General features: G+C 36.9%; 1 gene segment (V, D, J or C); it reads left to right on the forward strand.

Annotated features, from left to right (window-relative positions):
- Nucleotides 1-9222: 9222 nt before the first annotated feature.
- LOC105097663 (T cell receptor alpha variable 14/delta variable 4-like) lies at nucleotides 9223-17436 on the forward strand. The segment is given in 3 exon segments: nucleotides 9223-9376; nucleotides 9548-9859; nucleotides 16014-17436. Coding segments are annotated over 3 exon segments (696 nt in total).
- The last annotated feature ends 4273 nt before the right edge of the window (nucleotides 17437-21709 follow it).

Consider the following 21709-nt stretch of genomic DNA (forward strand, 5'->3'; position numbering starts at 1 on the left):
GATTATATGGTAACTCTACTTTTAGCTTTTTAAAGGAATCTCCATATTGTCCTCCATGGTGGCTGCACCAACTTGCATTCCCACCAGCAGTGTAGGAGGGTTCCTTTTTCTCCACACCATCTCAGCACTTATTGTTTGTGAACTTTTTTAATGATGGCCATTCTGTCTGGTGTGAGGTGATACCTCAATGCAGTTTTGATTTGTATTTTTCTGATAGTTAGTGATATTGAACATCTTTTCATGTGTCTGTTGGCCATCTGTATGTCTTCTTTGGAGAAACATCTGTTTAGGTCTCTGTCCACTTTTTGATTTTTTTTTTTTGATATTGAGCCGAATGAGTTGTTTGTATATTTTGGAAATTAATTCCTTGTTGGTTGTATCGTTTGCAAATATTTTCTCCCATTCCGTAGGTTGTCTTTTCATTTTGTTTATGGTTTCCTCTGCTGTGCAAAAGCTTTTAGGTCCCATTTTTAAAAATTTTGCTCTTGTTTCCATTATTCTAGGAGATAGACTAAAAAAAATATTGCTGTGATTTATGTCAAAGAATGTTCTGCCTATGTTTTCCTCTAGGAGTTTTATAGTATCCAGTCTTACATTTAGGTCTTTAATCCATTTTGAGTTTATTTTTGTATATGGCGTTAGTGAATGTTCTAATTTCATTTGTTTGCATTTAACTGTCCAGTTTTCCCAGCACCACTTATTGAAGAGACTGTCCTTTCTTCATTGTATATTCTTGCCTCCTTTGTTGTAGATTAATTGTATGTGGCTTTATGTCTGGGCTTTCTATCTTGTTCCATTGATCTACGTGTCTGTTTTTGTGCCATAAAAGTATAATTTTTGATATCCTAATAGATTAACTTGCAGAAAGGCAAGCCAGAAAAATCTTATTATTGTTAAGATATGACACCAATGAAGTATTATTAGTTATTGAAATTATGTAAAATTATGATCCAAAAATACTTTTTTCCAATTTGTAATTTTATGTTGTTATTTATTATAACATAAGAAAATATTTTTAAAAAAGAATTTTATGTTTTATTACATAATATCACTTTTTTCTGCTTTTTAAGTAAGGGGCTGCACAAATTCTATAGCCATTCCTGTATGGGAATTTTGAGCACCCAAGTTCAACTTGGAAGAAGGGAGCTAGAAGCCACGGGGCAATCAGGACGTTTGAGAAAGTATTTTTTGCTTTACCTGTGAGTAACCTCATCTACTTCCTCCAGGTTTCACAAGCTGCTGAGTTTCTTTTTCTTATAGGAAATTTATGATATGTTCTACATACAAATATAGGAAATAAGTCTCTGGAAAGGAGTGCTCTGCTTACCTATGGCTCAGAGATGAAGTTCACTCCCATTTCTCTGCCTGTAGTGATCTGTATATTCAGTAAGTAGAGTCCCATTTTATTCCATTTTACTATGAATTTAGCTCCCCTTGATCCAGCATTGATCTTATAGGAGAAATGAAAACCCAGATGCAATCTGACCCCCAGGACCTTGTCTCTGCTTCTAAAGAGGACCCAGGGTTGGTTAGTGGCAACCTCAGCCCTCCAAGATTGCATGAGGATGTGAAAATGGTCCTGGGTTCCATGATGCAGTTAATTTCTCCCCACTCTCACACCAGTCTACATTGTGCTGCATAACCACCCCTCAATAAATATCTACTTTGTTAAATAGTATAAAAGAAGAACTCTTTGGAAATCTTTTAATCCAACTGCATTTTACAAAATGGAAGCCAAATCTAAGATAACAGTATAAAACAATAAGATAGCAAAATATAGAGCATCACTAATACGTTGTTATAAAAAATGATCACTGTATTTGGAGACTAAGGGGAACATTATTTTATGCAGCTCACAGTTCGTGAAGGTACTAGGAAAAGCCTTCCCAAATCAATGCCTTTTTATGATGAGTCACGTAACCTTCAATAAAATATTTGTGGAGCAGCGAATTTTGCCTAGGGGATGGATTATACTTGTGCTGAAGTTAATATATGGAACCTTGTGCTGAACAGAGCATATTCAAACTATAACATTCAGTTCTGGATACCATAACTTGAAAGGGTAAACACTGACCTAAATCTCTGTCTCTTGCAGATGACAGGGTAAAGAAGTTGTGGTATATATCTACAATGGAATACTACTCAGTCATAAAAAGAATAAAATAATGTCATTTGCAGCAACATAGATGGAATAGGAGATCATCATACCAAGTGATGTAAGCCAGAAAGTGCAAGAATAATACCACATAATATCACTTATATGTGGAATCTTTAAAAAATGACATAAATGAGCTTATCTACAAAACAGAAACAAACTCACAAACATAGAAAAAAATGTATGGTTACCAGGAGGGAAAGGGGGTGGGAAGGGATAAATTGGGAGTTCGAGATTTGCAGGTACTAATTATTACATATAAAATAGATAAACAATAAGTTTATACTCTATAGCACAGGGAACTATATTCAATATCTTGTAGTAAACTATAATGAAAAAGAATATGAAAAGGAACATATGTATGTATATGTATGACTGAAACATTATGCTGTAACACTGGAAATTGACACAACATTGTAAACTGGCTATACTTTGATAAAATAAAACAAAACAAACAAACAAAAAATCACTGATCACAGATCACCATAACAATGATCATGATAATAATGAAAAAAATTAAAATATTGTGAGAATTACCAAAATGTGACAGAGTCATGAAGTGAACAAATGCTGTTGGAAAAATGGCACCAATAAACTTGCTTGATGCAGGGTTGACACAAACCATCAATTTGTTTTAAAAAAAAAAAAGTAAAATAAATAAAAGTAGTATCTCCAAAGTTCAAAAAGTGAAATGCAATAAAACCAGATCTCTTGTGGGCAGGTCTTAAAAAAAAAGTCTCCGTCTCTCAGAAGAGGGAAATTTTCTCCATAATTATTTGAATTCTATCCTACACAGGATGGAGGAGATAACAGAGGAAGATCCTTGGTAGAAAAGGTTTATATATGTAAAAATGCACATTTTATATTTACATACAAATTTGTATGTTGATTTCTAATTATTTTTTATCTTAGCTGTCCTTAAATCTCTAAGGGTATGAAGTGTGGATGAGGGATTATAAGGGGTTACTTTCATTCTCACTTACTCCATAAAGTAATGAGTACAAATCACAGGAGAGGGCCTTTCACTTCTGAAAATGAGATGCTCTTAATTTCCCAGGGATCCCTTCTCATGAGCAGTTCTTGAGGCTCATTTACCTATTTCTGCTATCCCTCTAGCAGACACAGACAATATTTAGGCTTCCCTAGATTTTTTTCTTACAGAGGTAATTGGAAAATATCAAATTATTAAAGTAGATGAGAAAGGATTTTTTTTTTTTTTGGCAGAGGGAGATAATTCTGGAAATTTACAGAATGGAGGAACTTTATTAATGTCTTGAGGAAAAAACACTATAGTGGAGTTTGGGAGAAAAATGATAGAGCATGGAAGCTGATCCAGTAATAGCCAAGGTAGCAGAAATCCATGCCTTGCACGATTGAGGGAATTCCACCACGGACGAGTCAGTCTTGCATTTAAGATATGCCATCTCTTTTGATATCAGAAAATAAAAGCACCTGTAAAAAGTTTACATATGGTTACATTTTTTGAATCTGCAGCCTACATTTTCTGAGAATGTCTACTCTTTCTTACAATACTTAGTAGTATGTAATCCACATAGCAATAGGAATATATTTCTTGGAGCATGTTGGATTTCTTCTTGTGCACCAATCCATTCTATAGGTCACGCTGTTTCCTAAATACAGAACATTTCCCTCTGTTTCTTTATCATTGATGTTTGCTCCTTTACTTCATACCACAATCATCTTTCCTGAAGAAGGTTTCCACAATCTGACTGCTGGTACTGTCAGTTCTCTGGTAACAGCAAATTCATAGGCAAGACCATCTGAGAAGAGCAGAGGCTGAGATAATAGGCATTTGAAATATCAACTGGTCTTCTCTCTCCGACTCTGATCTTTGGCTCCTGATCTGATCTTTGTCCACAGCAGACAAATGAAGATTTTAGATTTGGCTGAAAAGGAAGATTTTACATCTTTGTTTAAGAGAATGAATCATGGTGCTTTCCTGATTTCAAACCTGCATACCGGCTCCGTCACTGAATAAACAGCAACAGCATCTACCTCTCTCCAGCTTATGAACAACGACTCAGTAGTGTGCAGAGATATAAATCCCGATCTCTGCACTATCAACGTGCATTTACTCTACAATCTAAGACATAATTTGTTTCATTTATTGCTGCTTTTATGTATCTGAGTCCCTTATACACACAGGCTAAGAAAATATTTAACCAGAGGTTTCAGGAGTTAGACATGTGACCACCAGATGGCGGTGCACCTATGCTGATGCAGAGCACGTGCAGGGTTCATTTCAGTGGATTCTGAATGAATAGGCTTAGGGCAGAAGCAGAGCCTTTTTCTTATTGGCTGGGTAGACAATGTGAGAAACCTCTGGTTGTTAGAGAAAAGAAGGGATCACTTGGTAATAGAAGTAGCTCTCCTGGCTGGAGTTGGCAGTTTGCAATTGATCCCAAATGGGAAGAACAATGAAGACACCCATCGGAGCTTTAATCATGTTCTTGTGGCTGCAGCTGCACTGTGAGTTGAGGGCTTATGGGAAACAGAAGATATTAGTGGACATTCTTTAGAAGCCAGGACTGGCTTTAGACAGGTTTCCTCTGGTTACTGTAGAAAGGGAAAAGTAAATTTGGGGGCATAATAATCTGGTAACCCTTCTCCTTTCTCTGACTTCTTCTTTCTGCACAGGTGTGAGCAGAGGAGAGAATGTGGAGCAGAGTCCTCCCAGCCTGAGTGTCCAGGAGGGAAACAGCTCTGTTATCACCTGCACTTACACAGACAGTGCCTCAAGCTACTTCCCTTGGTATAAGCAAGAACCTGGCAAAGGTCTCCGGTTCCTTATAAGCATTCGTTCAAATAAGGTCAAAGAGGAAGACCAAGGACTCACTGTTTTATTGAATAAGACGGCCAAACATCTCTCCCTGCACATCACAGCCACCCAGGCTGGAGACGCAGCTGTCTACTTCTGTGCAGCAAGTACACATTGCTTCCCAGGCACCTGCTACCTGTACTCAAACCTGCTACTCAGGCAGCCTCCTTCCTTTGGCACGGACCTTCAAGCGTAGCATTTGTTGTATCATCTGTTTGCAAGTGGAAATCAGTGAATTAGACATGAAAAGCATATAATAGGAAGATTAGGTTCCAGAAACTGTTAAATATGCGTTGCATACTGAATTCTTGGAGGGAGTTAGTGACGTTTTATTTTGAAATTCCAGTTTTAAAGAAGAATTTACATCTGGTATTCAGACTCTTCACATATAAAAAAATCCTTAATTAAAATATCACATTCCTATTATGGATGAGCTTTTAACTCTTATCTTTAAAAATTGCATGTTATTTTTTTGCTTACTATAAAGCATTATATGCTAAATTTAGAAAATATGTAAAATATGAAAATGTGAAATTCATAATTCTGCGCTTAGATAATTTACTGCTAATATTTGATTTATTCTCTTCATAAATTCTAGTTATTAAATCCTATTTTTTTCACTTGATATTATATCTTGGAATGAACATTTCCAATTTCATCTTCTTCTCTAAAACCTGTTTTTTAATAGCTCCATGAGAGATTTTCTTAAAGATGAATTCTGCTTTTCATATAAAATATTATTTAAGTTTCTGATAACATTAAGGTTATAAATTGGCTTATAAAGAATGAACTCCTGAAAGTCTATATTTGTTTATTAAAGAACATAGTGTTTCTCTCTGTGTATCAATGTCCTTCTCAATAAAGCTCCATGTTTCAAGATTATTAAATTTATTTCTAGGTGTTTAATTTGACCAACTTTGACTATTTCCTTCACCGTGATCACCAGCTCCTTTTCAGTAGAAGCAGAGGGAGTCTTGGCTGGTCCTCTATAACTGATTTTTAAAAAATTGAAGTGTAGTCGGTTTACAATGTTGTGTTAGTTTCTGGTGTGCAGCATAGTGATTCAGTTATACATTTCCTCTAAGACTAATAATGGAGTGGAGAGGGAAGCATGGCTTGTATTTTATTGTTTAATTCCTCTTAAGCCAAGTTAGAAGAGAGAGAAGGTACAATTCCTATGGGCGTAACTGCTTTACTGTACACAGGTGAGAATGTAAGTAAACACAGCCAGAGTGTGCACAGCCAGTACATTGTTACCCCAGATTCAGACACTCAGGCTTTAAATCATCACCATGGTTTGTTTCCTAATACCTCTGGAAATGTTATCGTCAGTCTGGTGGCTTAAAGCAACAGAAGAAATTTCTGTCATGGTTCTAGAGGCCAGAGCTGAAATTGTTGTCATGAAGCTGATACCAGGGAGTCAGCAGGACTCTACCTGCTCCAGAAGCTCTAGGGGAGGAACTGTTTCTTGTCTCTTCCAGCTCTGGTAGCTGCCAGCCTTTCTTGGCTTGTGACCACATCTCTCTTGTCTCTGCCTCTGTGATTTCACGGGCATCTCTTCTTCTGTTGTCAAATCTCCCTCTACTCTCCTCTTAAAAGTATACTTGTGATTGCATTTAGGCCACATAATTAAACACCATATCAAGTTGATTTTTAAGTATCATGAGTGCTTGGTTTTGTCAGAATAGTGCTTCAACTCACATAGAAAATCAAAATACTATTACAAAATACATAAACCATGGAGAAAATGCAACTGTTTAAAATCCTTTTGGAAACATGCAAATATTTCCTTGGGACAGTATTTCAGTTTATATCCCCCCCTTTACGGGTTTTATGGGACTTTCTGGCTCCGAGGGAGGCATGAGCTGACCCTATTCTCCGCCGTCCTAGAAAAGTTTCCCCACAGTGTTTGTTGAGTGTCACAGCCAATATGTCCCTGCTGTGATGCCTTGTCTCCATAGGATTTTGTCTAGTGTTCATGGGAGATCATTTGGCTCCACCAGGCAGTTGTCCTGGTTCTGTTGTATCTTGTTCTCGTGGATCAAACAAATCGATCATTCCTACTGATTCCTTACAAAGTCAGGGCCCAGTATTCTGGGTACAGGAGAGAATTACTGAGCTTTTCCCACGTCTTTATGTTCTACAGCAAGTACTTGCATGAAGATTAGTCAGAAAGTTATCTTCAGCACGATGATCTGCTCAATCATGCTTTCCTAGCCTCTACAGCGCCTTTTACACTGTGATACTTTGTCTTTATGACAAAACTTTCCTTGAGGGGCAAAATGACATCAAATAATTTGTGTATTTTGTGTCTATTTTAAATAGGGATACGTGAGATAGGAGAGGACCAAGAAAAGTTAGATAAACAATTTCACTGTCTCCAATAGTATTTGAAGCTGTGAGATATGTTAAAATCATATTTACTAACACCGAATATATATGTGTGTGTGTGTGTGTGTGTGTGTGTGTGTGTGTGTGTGTGTGTGTATTTGTAAACAGGCATGCCCAAGAGAGATCCACAAGGTCAGCTACTTGAATTACTTATGCCTCAGTCAAGGAAGTGAATTTTATAAAGGAGTCTGGAGTAGTTATTGCATAAACAGCCTGATGTTGTCCCTTTAAATTTTTAAATTGAACTTTCATTTTTAAAGATAAGACATTAAAGCCTTTTAAAGTCCACACTATGTCAGCTTTCTCATATTGAGAGCTCCCCTGAGCTCCACGCTGTTGAATTTTTCCCAAGGTATTTTTCTTCCCCTCTCAAACTCTGCTTCCTTGGACAGATTAGGCAATAGCTTTCTAAGTGATGTGGACAGAATCACCTACAATAATGAAAACCCACCAGAAATTTTTTTCATTTTTCATTTTCTCCTTAGGCATACTTAGCCTTTTTTCCCCCAGGCAGATCATTCTGAGTGTGCGAGTGTGTGTGCACACGTTACAAAGATAACTACCCTGTTGATAAAATATTCAGTTTGAAAAAAATATTTTTAATGCAGAACTTGGTATGACAGTGTCCAAAAGATCTGTTCTAGATGTGAACTTTTCTTGAATGACAGAAGTACAATCGTGACAGTCTTTTGATTGAGAACTGTGTGACAGTTGAACAATATGAGGAGAAATTAATAATAATTTATATTTACTCAGTCAACTCATAGAAAAATATCTGGTGTTTTTATAGAGTTAATGTGTAACTTAGAGAGGATAACTGTTTGTACTGTATGTGGTACCATCAGATTTAACGGAGATTCCAGGGCAAGATCTGAAGATGTTTCAACCAACTTAGCTGCGGCTACAGTTATTTTGAGACAAGAATGACCAGCTTTGATTACTGTATCAAGAGAGAGGAATGATAGGCAATGGTCTTTGTTGCTTTCCATGTTGTTGAGTCACATGCCTAGGGCATGGCTTACTTTTAATATGCATGCACAAAAAAAATTTTATTGTAATCAACAGTCTTATGGTTAGCAGTTCTATGTAGGTGTATGGGGTAGCCTATGACACATTCTCTTTAGAAATGGGCATACAGAATATAGTAGCTTATGTATAGTCCCAGTTGAGTTAATTGGACAAATATAATTCAAAGATTTGATAACCTAATGACCAAACCCAGGTATCTAATCTGGCTTTTACGAACAGAGCTGGGCTGTCAAAACTAACAGAGAAGAGAAGGGGGTCTCTGTGACAGGACTGACTGTGAGCAGCCTCAGTCTAAATTCTTCAGCAAAGAGTGATTCAATTTTTCAGCTTTTGGCCCCAAGATAGGCAAATGAACAAACATTGATAGTGAGGAGAAATGTTGCTACAACAATAGGGAGAACACAAGGTCTACAGTGATTGATCCAAACAGCTTTGTTTTCTTATCATAAAGTGATGTATTTCTATTTTAGGGGAAAGATCAGAATATATACATCTGAGGATACATTTTACATCATATGCTGTTTCCATAATCTGTTACATGTAGTATTTTTAAACAACTGCCACCCTCACAGTTCCTTTGCAGATGCAATGACTGAACACAGCATTAGTGGAATCATCAGTCTCGCTTTCAGTATCAAATTTAACTTGTGTTTATTTTCAGAGGTAATTGCCATCAGTTGAAGAGTTTCTTAATGCAAAAGGAAGTTCGGGTTGAGGGAGACTCTCATGTAGTCCATAGAGAAGTTTGACGTCACCCACATCAACTTGCTACAGCAGCAAACCCCTGCTTCCTGTTCTGAGGCAGCAGCAGCACATAGACCAGTGAGTCTCCCCTCATCCTGTCGGGCTCGCCTCACCTTGCACAGCCCTGAAATTGAAGAAGACATTTTCCATCTAGTGGAAGACCTGAAACATGCTTCTCTCCAGCCTTCTGAAGGTGGCCATGGCTTCATGCTGGCTAGGTAGGGATGGTCCCAGGGGACTGTGCCTCCTCTATGACCTGAAGACTGAGGGTAGCAGTCTTATGGGTACCTTGGGAAGGAAGGGGTAGTAGGGTGTAAAATAGGATTTCTTTGTTCCACACTGCTTATTCCTAAACTTCTGATTCTATGTTTGGTTTTTTTTTCCTTCAGGATCCAGCATTGCCCAGACGGTAACTCAAGAGCAACCACCAATGCTAGTGCAGGAGAAGGAGGCTGTGACCCTGGACTGCACATACGACATCAGTGATCCAACTTATAGTTTATCCTGGTACAAGCAGCCCAGCAGTGGGGCGATGACTTTCCTAATTCGTCAGGACTCTTACAACCAGCAAAATGCCACAGAAGGTCGCTACTCATTGAATTTCCAGAAGGCAAGCAAATCCATCAAACTCGTCATCTCAGCCTCACAGCTGGAGGACTCTGCAGTGTATTTCTGTGCACTGAGTGAGACCACAGTGAGAGGTGTGTTGGAGGGAGGTGTACCAAAACCCAGGGCTCTGCTTGATGCATCCACCTGCTGTAGGGACCAGGGCAGGATATTGCCATCACAGACAGGAAGTGGCGAGGGCTGTGGCAGCACAGGTGTGGGGTTAGAGGGAGGACACGCATTCTAAGAAAATATTTATCTTTGTTCATAGACCATGTCCAGAGTTATCATTTGTGAAAAACACTCTTATTCCTGAATCGTTGGCTTGAAAGTAGACATACAGAATTTTTGACCATGACTGGAAAGAAAGAACAGCTACATAAAATCTTTGCCATTTGGTGATTAGATTGAGCAATGGAAATTCAGAAACATATGACAAAAAAAAATCAGTAAAAAATATACGTAATATGTTGCATTTTCAGATAAATTTGTTTAATAAATATTTATTGAGTGTATATTATGTGGTGGAGGAGAAAGTCTCCTCTACCCTACTTGAGTTCCTGGCTGGGCCTAAGTATTGACTCAACCTAAGACAGATTAATAGGAGAAAAATATACAGATTTTATTAAATTTTTGTATGTACATGGGAGTCTTCACAAGAGAATGAATATTTGGCGAAGTGCCCAGAGTAGGAAGCTTTTATATCTTTTGACAAAGAAATAATACATTTGTTAAGAATTGAGAGGATAATCGGCTAGTAATAGTCCAGTTAGGGTCTGGTAATCCTTATGGCTCTTAAATAGACAAATTCCTTGATGCCAACACTGGGCTGATAAAAAAAATCTCTCCCCACAAAGATAAGAATTTATTTACTGCCTTTAGGGAGAAAAAGAGGGTCCTTTTGTACATTTACTCAAAATAGTTTTTATATCAAAGAGGCATATTTCGGGGTGACACGTTCTGGTTTCCTTCACTTACATTACAGGCCTTGTTTTCAATAGTGAAGGCCCTCTCTGTATGTTTCCTCTTTTAATATACCATGTTGTTTTATGCTATTTCTGAATTAATTTAATTTAGGTCTATTTGCTGTGAGTCAAGGGAACTCGTTTACTTTCTGAGGTGTCTACTATGTGACAAACTTTGTGCTAAGATCTCATTCCATCTCATTAACAAGCCATCTCTGGCTTCAAAGAGCTCCATTTCTATCCTGGAGCTCCCCATCAGTTGTATCCATAAAATGATCAATAATTATTGGGTCTTAATGGGATATGTGGGAGTTCTCCACAACAGAGACACAAACCTTTTAATTTGTATATAAATAAGACCTTTTTTTCCTCCTATTATGAATCACCTTCTGTGAAATGTATTAAATTCCTCTTTTCATTATGTTTCCAAAGACTTTTTTTGCATTGATCTTGCTGTCTCATTTTATGCCTACCAGAGTAGACAGCTTTATAGAAAATTTTATTACCTGTGAAGGTAAATCCTCACTATTACTGTTTTTCAAGACTTTTGGGGGTAATTTTTACACATTTATTTTCCAACATAAATGTTATAAATTCTGTCCCATTTTACTCATGTTCAATGTACCTCCCTTAAAAGAAACAACAAAAGAAAACAAATTGAAAATAAGAAAGTTGGAATTGCATTTAATGATTATATCAATATTTAAAATATCTGTTTTACAAAATTTTTTTATTTCAGGAGAATGTTATTTTTATCGAGTTATAAAGGACTTTTAATATTTTTCACTGAATTTCAACATTTTTAACCTTTATCTTCAAATAAATTTCTCTCTATGTATTCCTACATGTTCATCTGTATATACATATTTAGTTGAACTTCTTTTTGTACATTTATTTTTAATGGTTATTCAAATACAAAAAAAAGATATATTAAACTATATAACTTTGGCATGCAACTCAAGAAGCTAGACAATGAACAACAAACAAGGTGAAAAAAATTAGAGTTAAGGAATTAAATTTAAAGCAGAAATTGACTGATCAGAGGAAAATAATAAAATCAATGATAAAACCATAATTTGTTATTAAAAAAACTAGAATATTAGAATAATCTGAAAAATAGGAGGGACAAATATATGCACAGAACATGAAATATATATTTCAGCAATTAAAGAATTGTTTTAATACTTGGAAGTCTATTAATAATTCTTTATATTAACAAATCTTAAAAGTCTTGAAGGTGTTCTCAAGGCTGGCTTGATGGATGGGATGTGGAATGATTTCTTTTGGATCTGGGATGATTCACTGTACCTGTTCAGTACGTATTTGTGCAAACTTATCTGATTTTGGCAGCTCTTACAAATATTTGGATTCTCTCCCTTTCTTTGACTAAAATTATAGACATAGAATTTTTTCCTCTTCTTTAACTTGCTTATTGCATTTACATTATTTCTATTGTGAATAAGGAAAAAATGATAATTTTTTTAAACAATATTTATACTGAAGTCTTGGCTTCCATTTACTGCCTTTGTCTTTTATTGTGAGGTGCTCCAAGTTTTACTCTGGAAAGTTCTGGACCAGTAACTATGGTTCAAATGGTCTGGCTCAGATTTAGTGGATGTATAGACTATTCAGATCCCTGGTATGCATCTGAATATTATTCTCCCTTCTGTCTATAAATGTCTCATAATCTTGTGAAATAAAGCTTCATAACTGACTGATTAGGTTTAAATAATGTAGTCATATAGGAAGGACCGAGCTATAATCCCATATATAAGCAACATTCACACCGGTAAATTCAAGCCACTGTATTTTAGATATCTTTATTATAAGCAGGTTATAAGGAATGGAGAGAGAGAATGATCACTGGTGTGAATTAAGTTCCAGCGTCCTTGTGATTGAGAGAAATCTAGAAGAGTTTGCCGCTCTTGCTACAGTGCATTGATCAAGTCAGGCGCCTAATACTGATCTGAAAAGAACGGCCATTTCGCTACCTGGTGGTCAGCTCTTGAGTTGCAGCTTGAGCACCCTTGATAATACCGTCTTCTCTTTTGGTGAAACTGCCAAATCTGCAATTATTTAATTATTTTCCCTATATATTGATTTGGATGAATATGGAACCTGTTAATATGATGTCTTAAAATACATCAAGGGTTTGAGAAGAAGTAATTTTGCTACTCTTTGTCTTTCCTTCCAAGTTTTCTCTGAAAACAATCTATAGTGTTAAAAACAGGGAATGTGGGTTTTGCTATCATAAAGATTTGTGTTCAAAATTATTCATGTTGCCACCTACTTACTAAACATTTTTAAACTTTATTTAATTATCTGTAAAACAGGAGAGTGATATCTTATTTAATATTTTGTTGTGATGATTTATCAAAGATGGAGCTACGGACATTGCCAAGTAGCAGATAATTAATAAGGGTAAACCTCAATATGTCCAGAAAAAGCATTTGACAAAATCCATCATTCATTCCTGATTAGAAATTATCAGTGAATTAGAAATTGAAGGGAATTTCCTCAACTTAATAAAGGGCCTCTATGAAAAACCTACATGAGATGTCATATTTGATGGTAAAACACTAAATGCTTTCCTCCTAACTTCAAAAATAAAAGAAGAGTTTTGGCTTCCACCGCTTGTATTTAATATTGTACTAGGAATTGTAGCCAGTGCATTAAGATAAGAGAGAAAAAAAAAAAAGACATACAGTTTGGAAAGCAGAAGTGAACCTATCTTTATTCTCAGACAGCATAATTATCTGAGTAGAAAATAAAGGGACTCTACAAAGAAGCTACTAGGAGAAAAACAAGAAAGTTAAATAAATTCAAATACACATCTACCTATGATCAAGGCATTCTATTTCCAGATATTGACCGAAGAGAAATGAAAGCATATGTCTATACAAATCTTATACACAAAAGTTCATAGCAGCTTTATTTGTAACAGCCCCAAACTGGGACTAACCAAAATCCAAAATGTTCATCAATAGATGAATACATAAGCATACTGTTTTATATCTATGTAATGGAATACTACTCAGCAACACAAAGAAATGAACCACTCACACTTAAAATCTTGGAAGAATCACAAAATAATTGTGTTGAGTAAAAGAAGCTAACAAAAAGTTCATATATCTCCATTTATAGGAACTTATAAAGTATGCAAATTAATTGATAATGACAGTAGTGCTGCCTGGAAACGGGGATGGGCAGTGAGGAGAACGTTTAGAGGAGGATTACGATGGGATATGAGGAAAATTTGGGGGTGATGCATATGTTCATCAGCTTGATTGTGATGATGGCTTCACAAGTATATATGTAGGTCAAATCTTATAAAATTGTATACTTTAAATAGGTACACCTTATTATTATGCAATTATATATCAATGAAGCCATTAAAAATCCAAATTTAACAAATATCCTCATTCAGTAATGTGTAAGTCTTCTCGTGTCACCAAAAATGCAAAATACTTCTCCTTTATGTTTTCATTGGCCTAAAACTATGTTTTTTTTTAAAATAAAAGTATAGATAACAACTTTATGCACTCATGTGTGATACATTATTTTCAACTCAGCATTATCCCAACCTATTTTTGCTTTCTTCTTAGTATGTGAAAATGGAAGTTTTTGCTGTTTTTCCAGAACTCATTTCTAGCTTAGTTTTGAGGCAGGTTCTGACAATGGGATTCAGATGGTGGAGGAGAAGGGAAGAACCCAAACAGTATCTGAGCCTGATTTTATTACTTAAATCTGCACCTGGGAAACTATTCCCATGTTGATTTTGGACTCGTGAAGCTCCTTGATGTGAATCTGTGGAGAGTGAACTCCAGCACAGAGACACAGCTAAGCTTCCATCTATGTGTCAAAGGATTGATGGTTACAGTCTTTACAGAAGATACATCCTTCTCCAGAGCTTCATCCTATAGCTCTCAGGATTTTGTTTTGTTTTATAAAATGAACGATCATAAAAAGGGAGCTAAAGAAATGCTTGTTTTTGCTGCTGGTACTTCATAGAAAAAGACCAATTACAAATGGTATAATCATGGCAATGTTTTTCCATGCTGATCCCAGAGCTTTCTCGCTGATCTTTGATGACCATCTTGGTATAGAGCAGTGATTACAAATGAAATCTTGTAGGCTGGTATTAGACTGGCTGCAACAAAACCATCTGGGAGATTTCAAAAATTACAAATTCACCAATACTAGAAAATATGATTTATAAAGTTAGTGGTAGGAGCCTAGACTCTGTAATTTTAAATCACTCACACACTGATTCTACTATTAGCTGATGTGTGAATATCTGCTGATGTGTCTTTAACAATCGAAAAGCTGGGAAAGAAGACAGTCCTATCTCATGCTCCACGCTTTTGATGCAGAATGACATCTTCAAGGTTAAGCTACCCAGTGGGTGGAAAATTATTTGGTTAAAGTTTGGCAACAAAATGTTGGCAGATGGATGGTAATAGAAAGCATCCCTGAGGTTAGACATCCACTGAGAGTGTCAGATTAGTACTTGTTTGTTTCACATGGGCCAGTCACCTTATCTTGGTGTCACTGAAATTGTGGGGGAATAATATATTCATCTCAGATCATTCTGTAAAAATTCAGTAATTTCAAGTATGCTTTTTTTCTTGCTAGGATTCATAATTTTATTTTTTAATGATGTCTGTATGCAGGAATATATGACTACAAATAAGTTAGTGTGACTTTTTCTCCTAAAAATCTTTCATTAAAAGTGTAGTATTCCTTGCACTTGATATAATTTAGAAATGAGGAACCATTGCATTTCAAATAATAGTTACTCAGCAGTGATGTTAGGAGCGTCCTAAGAACAAAACAGATCTGAGAAGTTACGGCAGTTATTGATCAGGGTTCCAAGTGTCACCTGAGGACTGACACGTGCCTCATAAATAAAGTCAGGGATGAGAACATATCTCTGCCAAGGGGAGGAGACTAGGAAACATGCATCCCATTTCTGTCCTCGTCCACCAGGGGGAGCAGCTTCCTAACACAAACACACTTCCTGTGTGAAATGCAGGCTTCCCTTTGGCCCTTCGCTGTGACCTCAACATTGCTTCATAGTAGCTGTCAAGCACGTTATTCAGGTGACACTGTAGAGATGAACTCTTCTCCAGGCTTAGTGACTGTGGTACTCTTAATGCTTGGTAAGTATAAAGCCTCTAAAAATGTGTATTCTTTCTTCTGTTTCATCAGGAAAATCTTTAACCATAATTTTATTGGAGAGCTTTATGCCCAAGGAGACATGAACTGTTTTAATCTTGTCCAGGACGAACCCATGGAGACTCAGTGATGCAGACAGAAGGCCCAGTGACCCTTTCAGAAACAGCTGCCCTGACTATCAACTGCAGTTATTCAACCACGACGTACCCCACTCTTTTCTGGTATGTCCAATACTCTGGAGAAGGTCCACAGCTCCTCCTGAAAGCCTCGAGGGACAAGGAGAAGGTACTCAAGAAAGGTTTTGAAGCCATGCACCACAGAGAACAAACTTCCTTCCACTTGGAGAAAGCCTCAGTCCAAGGGGCAGACTCGGCCGTGTACTACTGTGCTCTGACTGACACAGTGACAGGAGCTGCAGGGGGAGCTGAGCACAAACTCTGAGAAGCAGCCAAACTCAGCTTGGATGCAGAGTGTCTCTGACTGTTTGATCCTCTCTGGTTCCAGCACAGTCTGTGGTGGTTTGTCCCTCAATCTCCGGTTGACACAAAGATCACACCACTGGCTAGAGCGTAAGAAGAGGAAGTAACCCTCCCCCTTTCCCAACTCGTCATAAGTGAAATTGGATACTAGCTGACACCAGTGGGTCCTCATCCAGGACCAAAGTAGTTTTAAATGAAAGCCACATAAACAGGGAGTGGTCCCTTGCTCATCCTTGCAGTCCAAGTCCAACCTCCACAGCTTGCTCTGGGCCTCCCTGGAAGAGAAGGTGGCATCTGCATCATGTATTCTTGTCGGAATGGGGGAGGAATGGTGATAGGAGTAATACAGCGCCCCAAACCAGGTTCTTCATTAATGCAGAAGGGAATAAAAGGAAGAAGAAGAAACAGAATCTTATAGAGAGGAAAGGGACTTTAATTCCAGTTTCTTTCTTTGGCCAGTCAGATGGTAGACACCATCTTGTATTCAACATGAAGGACAAGGACCCAAAACATAACTGAGGTGATGATTCCCATCTACATCATGAACAGTGCCCCTTATCTTATTCCTAGCCAGTTAGTTAGCTCGATGGCCTTGCTAACAATAAGAACTCAAGTGAGATAGTTTTCAGTGCTCATGAAATATGGTGCAAAAAATGGTCTTGAACAGAATTTTTTTTCATAACAAAATAAATGAGTGACCATGGCTGAGGGAAAGCCTATAGATTTCTCTAATGTCTGTTTTGCAACCTCTCACAGAGGGAGAAAACTCATGGGACAGAGAATGTATGGAAGTAAGAGAAGACATTGTGTTGAAAAGAATAATGTAAAAGTCAGTCTCTGCATTGCACTGCAAATATACTGCTGGTCTTTGCAAATACTGGTGCAAGCTTATCTAATCATATATGTTTATTGGCTTACTAAGAGTCCTTTTGTTGCTTGGAAGAAAGGTTTTGAGCATAGGAATGAAGGACATGCATGTTCTCTGATTCTGCAATGGCTATGATGATGAGAATGACTAAAAGATTTATTGGCTTTGAAATGTCTGATCCTTTGAAAATATTTTCTTTCCTCCATTCCTCCATCTCCAAGAAAATTTTCTTTTACTTTTTTCAGAGATTGTATTTGTAGATTTAGTGAATGAGCTATGATCATAATATTAATGTATTTCCTTATGTATTAGTTATACATCCTTGTTTTAATTTTGTTAAAATGGTTTAAAATATAAATTCCATTTTAAACTCTCTATAAATGTGAATGCATGTCAAATATACTTTAAGCGATACAAAAGGGTATACAATAAATTTTTTTCTCAGATATTTGGATAAACGTGGTAGATTAACAATAGAGATTTTTCTCTTTATCTCTTTGAAACTCTATTAAAAAGATAGTAAAGAAATCCAAAAGGGCATAAACCTGCAAACACAAAGAGAACAGAAAAGGAGAACAGCATACAGTGATGTCAACCAAATTTCAGAGGGTGCGAAACATAAGGAGAAATCATAGCTTACACGGCAGACTGTTAAAGAAGGAAGGTTTTTTTTTGTTTGTTTGTTTTTTGTTTTTTTTTTTGCCTTTGGTGCACGCATTTTACTAGTCTATGATCAGTGATATTAAAATTAACCTCACGGGTGACAGTCACATCTCTTGAGGTTACAGAGCTGGGTGAGAAGGACATGGTGATACATCTAAGCTAAATGCGGGGCTGGCTTTTGAGGACTGTTTCTGCCTCGTAGGCGTGCATTTATACTACGCGGGGGCGAGGTCTATGCCGAGTGCGTGAGTGACAGCAGCATCTTTGCACAGAGCCGGAACTGCAACTACCAGCACGGCTTCCACCCGGCCACTGTCTGCAAGATCCCCAGCGGCTGCAGCCTCAAGATCTTCAACAACCAGCTGTTTGCTCAGCTGCTCGCTCAGTCCGTCCACCACGGATTTGAAGTCGTCTATGAGCTGACTAAGATGTGCACTATCCGGATGAGTTTTGTCAAGGTGAGGAATACCTGCTTCCTGACTTGTGCCGAACCAGGCGCCATTCTAGGCGTTGGGATACAGCAGTGATTACTCAGAGGTCTCTGCCCTCATGGAATCAGCACTCCCATTTATCTTTAGTATAAAAATATGTCCATCCACTAAAAGAAGAGTGAGAAGCCTCATGTTTGCTGAACTTTTATGAAAAAGTTTAAGAAAAAGAAGCACAAATTATTTTTGAATAATTGAGGAAGATGCTGTTGCCCTCGCAGGTGCATGTGTGTGTTTGCGTGTGTGTGTGTGTGTGTGTGTGTGTGTGTGTGTGTGTGTCTGTGTCTGTGTGTGTGTGTCTGCTGAGGGTACTAAGGGGTGATTAAAAGAGGAGGACAGTGTGAAAAAATGTATAAGTGACATCCATGATTTTCATAAGCATTTATAACATTGATCACTTTCTAAACCCAGCAGAAAAATGAACGTTAGCGTTTTATGAATTTAGAAGAACGTGCAAAAATTTTTCCCGCAACCCTTGTATTTTTCTAAGCTTTTAAGTTTTGGCTCACCAGCTAGGCTTTCTTTTATTTTGTAAAAAAAATTTTCCCTCCATGCCACTAACCCCTAGCTACCACTGATCTTTTTACTGTCTCCATACTTTGATTTTTTCCAGAATGTCATATAGTTGGAACCATATGGTATGAAACCTTTTCAGACTGGTTTGTTTCATTCGGAAATATGCATTTAAGGTTCCTCCATGTATTTTGATGGCTTGATAGCCTATTTGTTTTTAGCACTGAATAATATTCCATTGTCTGAATGTATCTCACAGTTTATCTTTTCATCTACTGAAGGACATCTTAATAGCTTCCACATTTTGGCAATTATAAATGAAGCTGCTATAAATATCCATGCTCACATTTTTGTGTAGACATAGCTTTCAACTTATTTGGGTAAACACCAAGAGTTATAATTGCCAGATCTTATGGCAAGAGTATGTTTAGCTGGGTAAGAAACTGCTACACATATGTTCCAAAGTAGTTGTGCCATTTTGCATTCCCATAAGCCACAAATGAGAATTTCTGTTGCTTCACATCCTTGCCAGTATTAAAATAAAAGCCAGAGACTAGCTTTGAAAATTCTCTGAGTAGACACAACCAGTTTAGTCATGCAAACAAAGGTTGATTTAGCTTATTTTGCAAGACCTACTTGACCTGAGTGATTTCTTGCTAATGCCTCTAGGAATCATAAGTAAAACAAACTATTTCCCAAGCTTGAAATGAGGTAAACACTGATCAATTTCCTGTCATTACAAAAATTCTAATGTTAGAACCAGTCACTGTGAAGAATAAACAATAATAATGTCTCCTCATTATATAAGCTGCTTTATAACAATATTCTTCTGAGCCGCATTCCATGTTTTGGTTGAGCATCCACGTTCAAAACCTTTTTGGTGTGTGCACAATAGCATTTTATTAATTACTACTTTGGGGATTCAGTGCTTTTACTTGGGCTACTGCTGAACTTTTGACACAAGCATTTGGTGTTGTGAGTGTTTTGGATTTTGGCCATTACACAGGTGTGCAGCTGCACATCATTTTTAAATTTAATTTTATTGTATTGTGTAAAGAACACTTAACATGAGGTATGCCTTCTTAAGAAAATTCTATGTGTACAGTACATTATTGCTAGCTATAGGTACAATGTTGTACAGCAAATTTCTAGAGCTTTCATCTTGATTGTTAATTAGTGACTTTCCATTATCCCTTTCCCCCAGCCCATGGAAATCTTTATTCCACTCTCTGATTCTATGAATTAAATTATTTTAGATACCTCATTTAAATGGAATCAAACAGTATTTGTCTTTCTGTGACTGGCTTATTTCAGTTAGCATAATGACCTCAAGGGTCATCCATATTGTTGCATACTGCAGAGTTTTTAAAGGCTGAATAGTACTCTGTTGTACCACATTTTCTTTATCCATTCATCTGCTATTGGAAATTTAAGTTGTTTCCCTATCTTGGCTATTATGAGCAGTGCTACAGTAAACACAGAAGAGCTAAAATCCCTTCAAGATCCTGATTTCAATTCTTTTGGATAAATACACAGAAATTGGGTTACTGGATCATATGGTAGTCTTACTTTTAATTTTTGGAAGAACCTCTATAAGTCTTTTCCATAGCAGCTATACCTTTTTGGGAACACTTGTTGTCTTTTGTGTTTTTGATAATAGCTATCAAAAATTTTTTTTGATGCATAAAACAGATGAAATAATTTATTATAAATGCAGTGGCAAATACATTAAGAATAATCATCACTAAAATGGAACTAGAAAATGTGTTCTGTTCTTTAAATAAGGTGTTTAAAGAATGTGCCTTTTCACTAATTTGAACAGATACATGCACCCCAACATTCATGGCAGCATTATTTACAATATCCAAGATATGGAAGCAACCCAAGCGGCCATTAACAGATGAAAGGACAAAGAAAATGTAGTATATATACACAATGGAATATTAATCAGCCATAAAAAGGATGAAATGTTGCCATTTGCAGCAATGTGAATGGAACTAGAGAATATTATGCTTAGTGATATAAGTCAGGCAGAGAAAGACAAATACTAATATCATACTGTGGCTTTGATTTGCTTTTATCTGATGATAAGTGGTGTGGAACATTTTTTTGGCCCACCTGTTGCCCATTTGTATGTCTTCTTTGGAGATATGTCTATTCTAGTCCTTAGTCTAGTCTAATTTTTTATCTTCATTAGTTTTTTTTTATTCTTACGTTATAGGAGTTCGAGAAAGCTGTGGTCCAATCAGTCTGAACACTTGGATAAATATTTAATGTATTGAGTAGATATCCTCACTGTAGCTCTTTAAATCTTTAAGGGTGTGAGACGTGGGACAGAGATTTGGTTTATTCTTCATAATCCCGAGGACCAGTGAGCACAAATCACAGGAAAGGGGCTTCCACCTCTGGAAACGAGGTATTCTCAGCTTCCCAGGGACTATTCCTTATGCTTAGCTCTTTGGGCTCAGTCTTCTATTTGTATTAACTCCCTAGCAGACACAGGCAATATTTAGGCTTCCATAGATTTATTCTTATAGAGGTAATCAGAAAATTCTAAGAAATTAAAGTGGATAGCAGAGGAAGATAATTCTGGAAACTTATACAATTGCACAACTTTATCAGTGCCTTAGAGAAAGGACATCATAGTGAAGTTTGGAAGAAAAATGATGCAGTATGAAATCTGAGCCAGAGATGGCCAAGGAAGCAGAGCCATGCCAGGACAGTTGGCTCATACTGTAGAGGGAATTCCACTAAGGGTGAGTCATTCATCACATTTAGGATATGCCATCCA

Source organism: Camelus dromedarius, chromosome 5 (assembly GCF_036321535.1).
Source record: "Camelus dromedarius isolate mCamDro1 chromosome 5, mCamDro1.pat, whole genome shotgun sequence".
In the NCBI taxonomy this organism is placed as follows: domain Eukaryota; kingdom Metazoa; phylum Chordata; class Mammalia; order Artiodactyla; family Camelidae; genus Camelus; species Camelus dromedarius.